The 14,801-nt window shown below is 38.9% G+C and overlaps 2 protein-coding genes and 1 pseudogene across 3 annotated transcripts; all 3 read right to left on the reverse strand.

The window, feature by feature from the left end:
* Positions 1-3,828: 3,828 nt before the first annotated feature.
* LOC113348189 lies at positions 3,829-5,637 on the reverse strand. Of its 2 annotated transcripts, none has more exons than XM_026591894.1 (3): positions 5,101-5,637; positions 4,619-4,961; positions 3,829-4,271 (listed from the first exon to the last, which is right to left on the reverse strand). In XM_026591894.1, the coding sequence occupies exons 1-3, from the start codon at positions 5,241-5,243 to the stop codon at positions 4,200-4,202; spliced, it is 558 nt and encodes a 185-aa protein (XP_026447679.1). In that variant the 5' UTR covers positions 5,244-5,637; the 3' UTR covers positions 3,829-4,199. The 2 variants fall into 2 exon arrangements, with proteins under 2 accessions (XP_026447679.1, XP_026447680.1); XM_026591895.1 differs by having other exon boundaries at positions 4,615-4,961.
* A 421-nt stretch (positions 5,638-6,058) lies between these two features.
* Positions 6,059-7,308, reverse strand: LOC113348190 (annotated as a pseudogene).
* Positions 7,309-12,942: 5,634 nt separating this feature from the next.
* On the reverse strand, positions 12,943-14,398 carry LOC113351497. The gene is made up of 2 exons (XM_026595468.1): positions 13,548-14,398; positions 12,943-13,495 (listed from the first exon to the last, which is right to left on the reverse strand). Exons 1-2 carry the CDS (start codon positions 14,396-14,398, stop codon positions 12,943-12,945), a joined length of 1,404 nt encoding a protein of 467 aa, XP_026451253.1.
* Positions 14,399-14,801: the final 403 nt, after the last annotated feature.

The following is a 14,801-nucleotide window of genomic DNA, read 5'->3' on the forward strand; positions in this document are numbered from 1 at the left end:
TCCACCTTGTATCCTAATCAAGTGACATGGTCTAGGTTAAGTTCATTCCTAAGCATACACTAGAAATGAAAGAACACCAACTTGCTCACTAGTCTACCCCTAGCATTGGCTGTCTTTTGACAGTACAACCAATCACAGGCTCTATGAGCATTGGCCTCTCTCAAATACACATTCACAACACAGCAACAGGAAGTAACCAACTAGCTCATTCACACTTGACAGTGCACAAGGCTTCACTGAGCCTTGGCCTGAAGCTGATTAGCTCATGCTAACCATGTTTTGGCAACAAACATACATCATATGAGATAAGTTAAACATAAATTGCAGCATATCAAATAACTACAACACATAAGCAAAATGCAACTGTAAACATACAAGTACTAAAATTTTCAGTTCATAAAATTTGTAGCAATTCTCTACTGGCTAGTCCAGAGAGGTAAATAGTGTCTTTCTAATGCTTCCCCCAACACCAATTTATACCCATTACACAAAATTAGGTTTTCCCCCAATTTTCCCCAAAGTCAGTAAAATTAGGTTTTGCCAATTACCTACTGTTGATGAAATTCTCGCTCCATCTCGTCGACCCATCCTTCTATTTCTCTTCCTGAGTCATCTCCCGCTCCAATTGCTGCTCTAACATCAACTTATATCTTCAATTTCTCACCTAGGGTTTCAGTCGGCAGAGATGAGAAATTGAGGAGATTAGTTGATGTAAAACGTGATAGTGATGATGGGTATAGGTAGAGTGATTTGGGGAGAAAATAGTGGAGTGATTTGGGGTGAGGTGGTGGTGATGGAGACGGACATGGTGGTGGTACAGAGTATGGTGGTTCTGCAGAGGGGGTTGATGGAGGAGATGGTTCGATGGAGAAAGGGAAGGGTGCGTTTGTTTGAGGTGTAGGTTCTCGGTCGCTAGGGTGTGAGGCGAGTGTATCGAGTTTGATGATCTGCGACGCTGAGCCGTGGGATAGGGAGATGAAAGATTAATCTGACGGTGAGATGAAGTGAAGCTTGTAGCGACCGCTGGATTTTTTATACAACGAAGTTAACGGCTCTAGATGGGGTTAGGTGTTGTAGTGTAAGGCGGAGATATCAAACGTTGATGAACAGCAAGGGAGCGACCGTTGGATTCAACTACCATCTAATCTGAAGGCTTGGAATTTCAGCGCTGTGGTGCTCGGCAGAGACTTCAGATTTTGATGCTCTATGAAGGAGCGACCATCGGATGCTTCTGAGAACTGATCTGATGGCTGAGAACGGAGGCGCTTTTGTGTGTAGAAAATGAGGTTGTGCGCACCATTCTTCGCGGCTTCCTTGCGTAATTTCTCCCGGCTTTTCACTACTTTTCTGCTCTTTTCGCTCCGCGACTCATCCGAACTTTATTTATTACCTAAAAATGCAAAATTAATTAATAAAAATATTTATTCTTGAAAACAATGAAAATACAGAATATGGGATAAAATGTAGAATTAATGCACAAAAGGTGAGTTAAAATGCCAACAAAAAGGGATAAATATATACAATATTTGGCACTCATCAATACTTCGACACAAATGGGTAACGGTCATTTCCCTTCAGAATGTGGTTTGAAAATATCGAGTTATTTTAATTGGGTTCACGTAGTTGATGAAAATTACGTGACCAAAGATCCTAAAAATGTTGAGACAAGAGTAACAAATTCAGACTGCTATGACTTGAAAGTTGACGATGACAATTATGATACAAATGGATATGGATTTTATTACGGAGGTCCCGGTTATAATGAAAAATGTCAATAATAATGTAAATTTTCTTTTGTAGGCTTGATAAAGGTTCTATGAATTATATTAAGCTGATCTATAACCGTTACTCCCTCCGTCCCACTATTAGATGATCTATTTGGTTGAAAATTTTTTCCCACTATTAGTTGACCTATTTAATTATATAAGGAGATATTTCTAAAATCATCCTTTTGATTGATTATCGTTTGTATAAAAATATGTATAATTTGGTATCCATGTTTATATTCGTTACGTAGGTGTTTTAAAATGCCTTACAATAGTACAAAGTTTACGAAAATCCATGGTACCGTTTGTGAGATAAATCATTTCTAAATTTGACAAGTTATTATCCATAAGGATATAATTGTAAAAAATATCTAAGAATACTCATTTCCATTGGTTGTCTTAAGAATTGTGCAAACTTCAACTAGGTCATCTAATAATGGGACGGAGGGAGTATTATTTTTGGGTCTTTTGTTTTAATTTATTTTAAGTCAGTTTGGCTTTCTTTATCAGGGACGGAGCGAAATGGGGACAAATTGGGTCTCCAGCCCCCACTTGATTTTGAAATTTCTTTGGTGTAGGCTTACCATTTTTGTAATTTACGGATCTTGCGGGGGCAAATATGCTAAATAGAATGAAATTTTCATTTTTAACGGGATCAATACTATAAAACTCATATCAAATTAATAAAAATACATCAAATATGTGACTTAAAAATAAAAATTCATCTAAATTTCTATGTTTAATGTAATTAAAATATTTTGTGGTTTTATTTTCACTTACTAAAAACTAAATAGTAAATAAAATTGTAAGAAAAAATAAAATCAAGCGGCCTTCGGTCGCTTTCTCGCTATTATGTATAGAAATTTACTATATGAATTCGCCCCCATTTGAAAAAATTCTGGCTCCGTCATTGTTCTTTATTACTAAAATATTCTGTTAAATCTTAATATTTGTTATCCGATGTTAAGTAAAAGATCGTTAAAAATTTTGTATATTTTTTTTGCAATGAAATCTAAACTTTGATATGGATATGTTTTCTGCATCATTCATGACAACCATGACAGGACACGAGTAATTTCTGCATCCATAGTAGTTCATCTCAGATCACAGCCCAGTTTATATGTTGCCATCAGCTGTACTTTTTTTTGCCATTTTGAAGTTGATTAGTGCGGTCAGCCTACGACACGCGGTTGCTACTTATTTGTACGAAAACTTTAAACTTGTACCTTCTAAAGAACCTAAATATTGAATAGGAATAAGGTCAGGTCAACTGGGGATGTGCACCCCTATGCACCACATAAATTTCATCCAGAAAATTTTAGACTTGGGCCAAGCAGGCATTGTGGAAATTCTGGCTTGCAAATAGAATTATCAGTTTCCTGCTTGATGCATGACCAGATATTCCCCCATGCAAACTTTTTCTTAGGTTCCTTCTTAGAAATTCATAGATCAAAACACTCCTTAAAAAGGGCAAACTCAGCTTCTCTTAACCATAACATTCTCTCATTCTCTTTTTAGAAATCTCGATTTAGCTTTCGGTTCTGGTTAACTTTCTAATTTTCTCGGCCTCGCTTTACCGTACAGGAGTTTGCAAAAATCATTAGATGAGCGAACTCAGAGTTCAAACGAAGTGTCCCATGAAGCGAAAGAGAACCAACAAAGTACAAAAAGAGCCATTGAAGATCACTTATATATCAGATCCAATGATGTTTAAAGTTAACTCAAAGGAATTCAAAGCACTGGTTCAGCAGCTCACTGGCCAAGATACTTACACCTCAAGTTCTGAATTCACCAATGAAATGATAACGGTCGACGACATCTTGGGTGATGAATTCTCAAATACTATATCTACAATCAAATTCCCAATGGATTACTCCATTGGAGAATCACTAGAAGAGAATACCACAGCTGGAATTAGCCCTCATCATATTTCTTTGTACAACGAGATATTTTCTCGATAGTTTTTATGTGTTATGCTGATTAGCTGATTGATGTGTACTTGTAAGATACGATAAATTGATATAATTAGATACAGTTATTAATATTCAGGGGACCTGTGCCATGTAAAAAATCACTTATTTCGTTGATAAAACACTCATTCTTCAGTATTCTACTGGCGACACTTTTAGCCACCAGGGGATACCAAAGATGGAACAAACAGAGAAATTTGAACATAAAAAAATTCCGAACATCAACGCAAAGTTTTACATTCAAATTTTGTGCATTAGTTTAGTCCAAGGAAATACAAACACAAGGAAACAAGCAACAGTTTCATGGCAGAACCAATTGCATCTGTCATGATCATTTCTTTATTTCACACTCTCCAGGCGAATAAAAGATAACCCAACCCTAACCAGAATGCTAGCAGCATTTTGTTTGGGTAGGAATGGTGAAATACGCCTCAACAGACTTATAACTGAAACACCACAAACACTACACCTGATCATCAAACGAAAGGACTACTCCATCTTCTTCCTTGAAGTTGTGCGTCGTGTGGTCCGCTTCCTGCATATAGAAACACATTATCATAAAGACCCGAACCATAGATAACAATAATGTAAACTTAGCACATGCCAGCTTTTTAGGGTCAGTACAAACCCACACTCCATGGTCTCATGATAAAAACCAGAAGTTGTACTAGATGGTAAGAGCCAGTCAAAAAGGAGTCCTTGTAGTTATAGACAATAGATGTGCTAGTTCAAAACACAGTTTTGTGAAATTCAACGTTCTCCTGAATATCAGGAAAACCAAAAACTAATTTGGAGATTTGATACGTTTGTACTGTAACAAATGCAATAAAAGTTGATCAATATGGCCAGAAACAACTGAAAATGTGAAGAAGGATTACCAACATTAGTATTGCTGAGCTCTAGAATGTAAAAATCCATACAGTCCCCTCTGAACAAAGGTCCGACATGCCATGTCCCAATATGAAGCTTCACAAACTTTGGACCCGAAAATCGGAAAATATGAACATCCTCAGGTGGAGGAGGAACATAAGAATGACCAGCTTTTGATTGCACAATTTTCCTTTCTGTGTTTTCATTAACTTTCTCAGGTTTTACAACAGATGCCTTGGAAACTCCAAGGTACCAATCATGACCACCAATTGAACCGAGGCATTGAGTAACATTAGCATGATGAGTAATTTTCGTAAACTTAAATGGTTTTCTTTCCAGATGCACTATATATAACCTGTTGCAGCATTCATGAAAATTACAATCAAGAATAAAATTTCAACAATTCTTCAACCATGAATCCATTTTATAAGAAAGAAACAAAGAAAGAAACAAAAAATCTTTTTAACAAGAACTCTCAGAAGTTTAGATGGTACCTTGGAATCCCATGGCTGAGATCTAACTCAGCATCTCGAGGCCCAAATTCACCGTCATCGGGGAGAGCTTCAATAACTTGACCAAAATCTGCGAAATTGGTTGGCGTTGCATCGATGACAGGTAGCTTCACCATGGATGCCATCCCAGAGAAAGATAGAGAATAGTGGCCAAGGATGAAGTGAGAAGAACATCTTCATCCTTAATATTCAATTAGGATGATAAACTACCAAACAATTTTTTAACATTGATTTTGCAGTTTAGTGAACTTCTTACAGGTTTTTTTTATAATAAACCTGAGGATAGCTGGATATGATGCGTTGGTGCATTCGGAATCTTTGCATTAAATAATGCTGGTATATTGGTCCAATAATCACATTGTTTAAAGAGAAAACTGTATACAAAAATAGAGTTCAAAATCTTGACACTGTAGGCAATTGGATAAGGATGTATTCAAAATCAAGATGTAAGATCCAAACTACGCGCTGTAGTAACCAGAGGGCACAACAAATCCAATTGGTTCAAATATATAAAGTGTAGTGTCTTTTCAAGTAAGTTTACTATCACTGGAGCAATACTACTGAAACAACAAATTTAATTGACAAAACTTGAAATACAATAGGGTGCGGTGCAGCATGTTAAGGTTTTCTGTTCTTACAAACTACCTGTAAGTTTTTCCTTGGTAAACGGGTCATATATTTAGCTAATATATTAACTTCGAGTTCTAGAGTCTAAACAATAAATTCAAGTAGTGTTTAGTTGGAGGTATTTGTACTTAAGTTTCAAGTCGAGACAAGACAAGCTGAACCGCTCTTGTTGCTTCAGCTTGTCAGAAAGGCTATATAGAGTATGCAAAAAAAAGAATCTGGCCCAATTCGCTAGAATTGTTTATACCAGGCACTCGAATGTACTTTCCCGCTTGACTTGACTTGACTATACTTTTCATATTCTCAAGAGTACATAAGATAACTCATCTTTTAACAAAGTAAAGTAGCATTTCTTTCGGGTAAGAGAAATGAAATATGCTTAACAGACTTGTACTCGTAGCAAACGCAATCGCTTACCAATTTATTCACCAGTAATTGGATACAGTATCAAACTTTACCTAGTTACACCTAATCATCAAATGAAAAGATCACTCCATCTTCTTTCTTGAAGTCATGTGTTGTGTGATCCACTACCTACAAACAGAAACAGATTATGTTTAGGACATGAACTTTTCGAAATCAATTATGTGAATATAACCATACATGTCCAATTTGTACCCAAAGAACCCTATGATATCTGTATCCAAATTTGCAACGAAAATGAATGGATGAAGGCCTAAGATCCTAAGTATTCAGTGTGCTGAGCCAGTGATACCACCCTAGAATCAACGTCAGACAGATCTCACAGGCAACATTAGATATTACCAATTGCACGCCTCAACAGATTCTTATAGCCTAACTCAATTGAAATTCTACCACTACTCTATGAAAAATGAAAGAGAACTGGATTAATATATATTGCCAGAAATGACTGAAAATTTAAAGTAGGGATACTAACATTAGTATTGGTGAGCTCAAGATTGTAGAAATCCATAGCATCCCCTTCGAACAATGGTCCAGCGTGCCATGTCCCAATATGAAGTTTCACAAACTATGGACCCGAAATACGGAAAACCCGAACATCATCAGGATGAGGAGGAACATAAGAATGCCCAGATTTTGACTGCACAATTTTCTTTCCATCGTCTTCATTAGGGTTTACAATAGATGGTTTAGCAACTCCGAGATACCAATTATGACCACCAATTGAACCAAGACATTGAGTAACACTAGCATGATGAGTAATTCTAGTAAACTTAAGTGGTCTATTTTCCAGATGCAATATATAAAACCTGTTCCAATAATCAAAATTCAATTCCAGAAGTTAAACTATATAATCAATTTTCAATGAAAACCCTAGGAAGATTAAGAAAGTTGACCTTGGAATTCCACGGCTGAGGTCTAATTGGGCATCTCGAGGACCAAATCCTTCGCCATCAGGAGATGCCTCAATTACTTGACCATAATCTGCGAAACTGGTTGGTGTTGCATCGATCACAGGTAGCTTCAACATGGATGCCAAGGCCATCTTCAGAGAGAGAGAGGAGGAGCAGAAAAGAGAAAATGACAACAACTTGAAGCTTGAACACTCGAGTGTAAGGTGAGTCGGTAACTGGGCCAAGTCCTAGTTTAGGATAGAAATAACATTTTCAATGCAAAAGGTCAAGATTGTGAACATTTTCTATGCAAAAAGTTTGAGAAGGAGAGAATGTACGTCAAATGAAATCTGAATATATGAGACATGTTATATTGATACAATCATAATATGATTTGTACATTTTTTCTGCAAAATCAAAGCGACAATGTATTTGAAGCTAATTTTTTGATAACATGTTCCTCATATGTAGCTCTACATTTCTACCAAAAAATGAGAGCATTCTGAGACGTATAAGACTATCATCTACCATTTTGAATATCAACCGTTGAAGATTAACGGTTGATATTAAATTTTATGGATGGTGAAGTTTCGTATATCAGAATACTCTCATTTTTAACAGCAATGCAGAGCTACATAAGTGGAACATGTTTACCAAAAATTAACTTCAAATTCGTTGTCGCTTGGATTATTAGAAAAAATGGTCAAACCATATCATGATTATATAGATATAACCATGTCATTGATCCTGCCATATCCCAATCATATATATAAAGGACTCTATTATCGGGATGGGAACCAAATGGTTTGGACCGGCTTATAGTGATCAGAATATGGATATAGGGGAATTAATCCTTGTAAAAGTTCAAAATATCCCCAATAATTTTTTTTATTATATTATTGCCCTTTGATTAACTACCTAATCTAATTAAAAATCAAGAAATTAATAAAAATAAAGCAAAATCAGTCTCTTCTTTTTCCTCCCCCTCCCTCTGTTCTTCTGCTCATCTTCTTCGTTTCAACGACTGTTTATCGTCGGTTCTAAAAAAATTGATTATCAACTAAACTCTTCTTATAAACGATGGAGAGAAATAAAAATCGTGCCAAACCTACTGATGGAGAAGCCGTGAATTCAGCATCATCATAATCTTTAAATGAAGAAAAACCTGAAAATCCACAACATGTGAATGAAGGTGTCGAAGAGGACTCTAATACTCCTGATATGACTGCTATAAGGTATGAATTGAAGACCCAACTCTTTATTTATGCCTTTGGTCGAGTATTTAGTTCGATTAGAAAATTTTAGATCTAAAAAAACAGTTTCGGAGACTGTTAACGGCTGGGAGTTCTTAATTTCCCAGTCGTAAGTGGTCGATATCAGCTGATAAATTAAGAACTCCCGATTGTAATATGTTACAAATGGCTTGGTAATTTAGTTTCCTGGACGTAATTGATTTTAAATGTGTAGGTTTTTCCATCCGTACTTCGTCCTATATTTGGAAAAAAATAAGCGGTCAGGTTTAAGTCCAGGTATTTCTAACTGTGATGGTAGATAACCAAGCCTTAACACAAGTTTCTTAGTCGTTAGTCTTGTTACAACTAGTTTATGTTAAAATTCCCAGCCGATATGGCTGAATCGTGTTAAAACTTTCAGCCATGGGTCTTGTTCACGGCTTGGAAATATCACAGCCTATGTGTTGTTACGGTTTGGTCGAGTAAGAACTTCCCGCCCGTAATGATAAATTTTTTCCCATTACTTATCCCCTTGTTTGTAAATATTTGAACAATATTTTTTATATGATTGGTATTGAACTTTGTTAAATGCATCTATTGAACAGGGAAAATGAAAAGAAGAAGAGAACACGAGAAGCAACACCTTCTAATGACCAGACTCCAGCCCCTCTTCATGGAAAACCATTAGGTGGAGATAAATGTAATGCGGGAGGACCTATCATTAGTAGTAGAGCTGGCAAACGGGCGGGTCGGGGCTGGCTTGTGACCAACCCGCGGGATTATGGGTTAAAACAAGCCTAAGCTTGCGGGTTGATATTCTTCGCGGGTTGTCATTTCTTCAACCCGTACCCGTAACGGGTAAAACCTGCGGGCTCACGGGTTAGCTCGTAAAATTAATATTAAAAATTAAAACTTAATTATAACTATTAATTTATGACATAATTTCCAAATTAATCAAAGGGACTTGAGCCCAAAATCAATTACATCCATCTGATTAAGCTATTTGTGCAATTAACGAATTCAAGATCAGGAAAACAACCCATAGTTTATCATACAAATCGAAACAACTTGCTCAACACAGAACATCAAGGTTAGTAAAGATTATATGAAAAGGATGAAGTACTTTAAATTCCATTAGATATTATATCGCCCGAAACAACATATGGATCAAAATTCATACGAATCTCATTTAATGATTTAAAAAATCTTCATTGTCTTCTTTACCAAAAACCCATCCGCTGCTTTGATTTCTTCTTCTGAGAGACGATGTTTCCCCATCAATCAAAAATCAAAAAGTAATAGATTCAAGAATTGAACTGGAAAAGTAGCATAAAATCTACTAGATAAAACAACCATAGTTGAACAACATGGAATCAAAGAAAAGATTCATAATGATTCTTATAATAAAACCCTAACTTTAAATTCATCCTGAGTTTACAATAATTATCTTCTTTTTTTCTGTAAACCAATCTTCAAATAAGAATAATTATTTTCTTCTTCATCTCACGATCTTAAAACCCATCTTGAATTTGATAATCAATCCTCAACTCACAAAACTCTAATTTATCTTCTCTAAATTACTTCGCCCTTTTGAGTCGGAATCAATTTCTCGACTCAACGACACTACCAACAACCATACTTCGATCTATATTTCCTCAATTTCATACTCAATCTTAACCACAGAGAAAACCCTAACTTTTTTCCTTTTCAATTCACAGCTTCGTCATCATCTTCTTTTTATTTAATTAACTTCAGTAACACCATTATTAACACCAACATAACCTTTCCCCTCAACTCTCGGTCTCAATCTCTCACTATCATCTCTAATTCTCCACCAGCTGAAGAACACAGAAGAAGAGAACGAGCAGAAGAAGAAAAGAGAATGATGTTTTAGGTTTAGCCTTTCCTTTTTATACCTTAAACGTAAGGATATGATTAACCCTAGATAATATGACGGTAAGGATTAAATATAACTTATTAATTAAGCACTGTGGACGGGTTTACGGATTGTACCCGCGGATTTACGGTCTGGTACGGGTTAACCCGTTTTCCTACAAGATGACATTTCTCCAACCCTAACCCGGCTTGTTTAGACACCAGCCGAGCCGGGTGCGGGTTTTTTACGGGCCGGGCCGGGAAAACCCGCTGGTTTTGGCTTGTTTGCCAGCTCTAATTAGTAGCACAATTTGAAGAAGAGATTCAAGAAGAGACTGAACGTGCACTTGTGGTTGTTGAAGAACCAAATTGTTTGTATGGTAATATTACTTCTACTCCAAACATGAATTTCTATGATGATTTTATTGAATATTGACCCGCTGCCTCGATTTCTGATTGAATTGTATGGGGGGTGGGTACCTGCAAAAAACCCTCCAATGCTAAAGTCAGTTTTCGGATTTTTCACATGAGTTTTTGTGGCAAGAATTGCATACCATATTTGGGTTGTAAAACATCCATTTATATGTTTACAAATTTTCCGTTTTAAATGCAGGCATGAATTGCAATAACTGGCCTTGCATACCTCATGCAATAACTGGCCCTTGCATGCCTCTTGTAGTAATGGGCCCTGCATGCCTCCCTGTCATAACTGGCCCTGCATGCCTCCCTGTCATAACTTGCATTGACTGGTCCTGCATGCTTCCAGAATCTTCCTCATGGGTGTATGGAATTAACTAAAATGAAACAAAGGGTTTCCCAAACAAATGAATCTCCCAAGTCCAAGAAGGAAGCTTGCCTAACCCAAGAAGAGAGTTTCCATAATCCCAGAGTGGGGCTGAGGAATCCGCAAAGCTAATCAGCAGGGGCTGAAATATCCAGGGGCTATGGATATAAACTGCGTCGTGCCATCCCGAATCAGGGATACCATATTAAGTTACGATGAGGTACACTGAATCGTACTACGCTATTAAGTTACTCTGTGCCACATCGAAACAGAACTATGGTTTTAAATTCCTTTGTGCTGCACCATAGCAGCGCTGCTGCTGGACGGATGCGGCTGGACAGTTGCTGCTGTACGGGATCGGTGGAGGTGGTCGCCGGCACAGTTTCCTAAGAAAACACCGGAAACGTTGTCGTGTAAGATGGCGTTGACGGAGGAGACGATCGTCGCCGGCGACCTGCTACTGAACCGGTGTCGGAGAAGATGAAGGTTCTGCCTTGTGACGTCATGCAGACGCGGTTGACGGCGTCAACTAACGGCGTTGGGAAGATGCTAACGCTTTTAACGGAATATTCCTTGGATAACCTAACGCCGTTACTAACTGTTGACATTATCGCCTAGTCAGCTGTTGACCGTGCTTTGTTGATGACGTGTCAGTCTCTGGTTGGTCAATCGATACTGACGTGGCACATCACGGTTCGACTACCTTACTGACGTGGCACCTTGCTGACGTGGCTGTGATGTCTTGGTACTTTGCTGACGTGGCACGACATAGCTCGTCATCCTTGCTGACGTGACAGTGATGACGTGGAACCTTGCTGACGTGGCACGGCTTGGCTCATCCTCTTTGCTGACGTTGGCACGTCCTGGTTCGTCCGGCTTGCTGACGTCGCGAGTTGATGTGGAAATGGTGATTTGGGTTCTCTACTTTGCTTGACAAGTACCCATGTGAATGGGCTTCTATGTATGGTGCATTTGTGAGGCCTAATCAACCACATTTGGGTTATAAGAGGATCATATTTAGCCCAATGAAGCATACTTAGCTTATTATGAGGAACTTTTTAGGCCTAAGTTAGCCCAATTTTGGTGTACAATAATAAGGGTAAAAACATCGCCCCCTCTTAATCCATAACTTGTTATGGATTAAGAAGTTCGGGTTCCCTCTGAATTTGCATTTTTTCTGAGGTGTTACATAACTCGCCCCCAAGCGCGTTGTTTGGAGTGTTATGCAACTCGCCTCCAGGGATGTAAAAATTGCGCTCGAGTGTTATATATCTCTCCCCCAAATGGTTGAGGTGACATATAACTCGCCCCCAGTATGTTTTGTGTCATGCTGCTCATGCTCGTGCAAGGGTGCACTTCTTTGCTGCATTTCGCTCGCGCATGGAATGAGAAGTTGAGTTTTTCTGCTATCTTGAATTTGCGCAGGGGGCCAATCCTACTATTCAAGATGCGCGCAGAGTTGAGATGTGTACATTTTCACATGCATGGACAGGTGAAAATGTTCGCCACATTTGCTGATGCCCCATATGATGGGGATACAATTGGGATATGGAAAGAAATGCTCGAACTGTGCAATCGCCCTATCTGCGAGGTGTCAGAGACGTTGCTGACAGTAGACTCGAACTGTAATTTGTTTTTCCATTTAGGATTGACTGCGGATTCGAACGCCCGCAGCAACTTATATTTAAATATGTACAATTTTGATAAAGTGTGGAATACCAAAATAATGTTGAATTAAATTCCTGAATATAAATAACAAGATAAATACCTACTGTTCGACAACATCTTCCTCATTAAAACCTTTGCGTGAAAAACCCAGTGGGATAAAACCAACATAAAGGAAAAAGAGTGCAGCACAACAGGATTCGAAACTACTCCTAATGATAAAACTTCTTCAAGTGGAACGAATTACATGGCTTCCATGGTTTTGAATCTTGAGTACCATCGAGGTTCCTTAGGTAGTATGAGCCACGAGACGCTGGCTTGTCCACTATGTAAGGACCTTCCCAGTTGTTCCGAGCTTCCCACAGTTAGGTTCCATTGTGGCTGCTCGAGTTTTCTTCAAGACATATTCCCCTAGTTTAAATGACCGTTCTATGACCTTAGGATCATAGATCATCTTGATTGCCTGCTGGTATCGAACTAACTGCTGCAAGGATGTTTCTCTTTGTTCTTCCAGCAACTCTTTATCCAAAGCCACTATGCTGTCAATTTTTTTCCAGATTTGACAGCGCGAGTTTTGGTAGTCTTGAGATGTACCTCTGTGGGTATGACCTCCTCTGTCCCATAAGCCAGTGTAAATGGTGAAACTCCAGTGGATCTTTTTGGGGTCGTCCGATAGGACCATAGGACTCCAGGGAATTCTTATGTCCACTTCCCCTTCGCTTTCTCCATCCTTTTCTTGAGATTGTCCATGATAACGTGATTGGTCGCTTCCGCCTGCCCGTTGCTCTGAGCATAGTAAGGAGATCAGAAGTTGTGGCGAATATTCAGGTTCTTGTAAAAATCTTTGATCACCCCAGAATCGAACTGCTTCCCATTGTCTGTTATAATCGCGTCTGGGATTCCAAACAGACGGTATTCTCCTATATGAACCTTTTCACATCATGTCTGGTAACGTGTACCAGTGCCACTGCTTCGACCCATTTGGTGAAATAATCTGTAGCATCTAGTATGAATTTAACGCCTCCAGGAGCTTTGGGAAGTGGTCCGACGATGTCCAGTCCCCACATAGAGAATGACCAGGGACTGAAAACTGGATGCAATTCGTTGGCGGGCCTTTTAGGAATCGGAGCATGCTCTTGGCATGGCACACATTTCTGCGCGTATTCTTTAGCATCTTTCTTCCAATATGGCCAGAAATACCCCTGGGTAAGTATCTTGTGCGCGAGACTGCGTCCTCCAGAATGGCTGCCACATATTCCTTCATGATCCTCCGTCGGCCCTTCTTCTGCTGATATGCATCGTAAAAATGGCTCTAAAGCCACAGGTTTGCGGTATAGATGCCCCTCGATCATCGAATATCTCCAAGAATTCTTTTTCACCTTTGAAGCGAGATGCTCATCTTCTGGGAGTTCGTCGGTTGTCAAATACTGGATGTAAGGCTGACGCCTGTCTGCAACGTTTTCAGCATGATTGCCTGAATCATCTATCACTGGGCTGTCAACATCCATATTGTTGTCGATGTTCTCAGTATCTCCCTGTGCTGATGTAGCTACCCTCTCGCCCCCACTAGCGTGTTCGAGAGTCAGAAAAAAATGGCTATCGGAGATGCTAGGTAACTCTTGGAAATCCACTATAACGAATCGGGTGGTATCAGTTTCGATTGCTAAAGAAAGATATGCTAAGGCATCTGCGTTCCTGTTTTCCATCTGTGGTCGTTTCCCAATAGAAAATTGTTCGAACTCGTTTGCCATCTCCCTCATACGGTCTAGGTAAAGGGTCATCCTCTATTTCTTGGCTCTGTAGGTCCCCATAAACTGGTTGACTACTAGCATGGAATCATTTACCAGCTTCACGTAATTCGCATCTAACTGTTTGACAGCCTTTAAATCGATAATTACAGCTTCATATTCAGCTTCATTGTTTGATGCTTGGAAACCCAGCCTGGTTGCTTTCTCGATCCTCGAACCTTCAGGAGTAAGCATGACACATCCAACTCCAGCTCTACCAACATTCGATGACCCATCAGTAAATACGGTCCATAATGGTTCAGGTGTATCAACCTCCATTGCGGACTCGCCCCCAGTCTGATCAGTGGATGACTCTATGGGTTTGAACAGCTCTTCCTCTTCTGTAGCAACCGTTTCTATATTGTCCACAAGAAAATCTGCTAGCAGTGCAGCCAGG

This window comes from Papaver somniferum, chromosome 2 (assembly GCF_003573695.1).
Source record: "Papaver somniferum cultivar HN1 chromosome 2, ASM357369v1, whole genome shotgun sequence".
NCBI classification, from domain to species: domain Eukaryota; kingdom Viridiplantae; phylum Streptophyta; class Magnoliopsida; order Ranunculales; family Papaveraceae; genus Papaver; species Papaver somniferum.

Coding starts and splice junctions, on each gene's coding strand:
- LOC113348189 (XM_026591894.1), bottom strand. CDS start 5,243: ATGGCATCCATGGTGAAGCTACCTGTCATCGATGCAACGCCAACCAAT. Junction 4,962..5,100: donor CTCAGCCATGGGATTCCAAG/GTACCATCTAAA, acceptor ATGCTGCAACAG/GTTATATATAGTGCATCTGG. Junction 4,272..4,618: donor TAGAGCTCAGCAATACTAAT/GTTGGTAATCCT, acceptor TTCTATATGCAG/GAAGCGGACCACACGACGCA.
- LOC113351497 (XM_026595468.1), bottom strand. CDS start 14,398: ATGACCCTTTACCTAGACCGTATGAGGGAGATGGCAAACGAGTTCGAA. Junction 13,496..13,547: donor ACCAGACATGATGTGAAAAG/GTTCATATAGGA, acceptor CGATTATAACAG/ACAATGGGAAGCAGTTCGAT.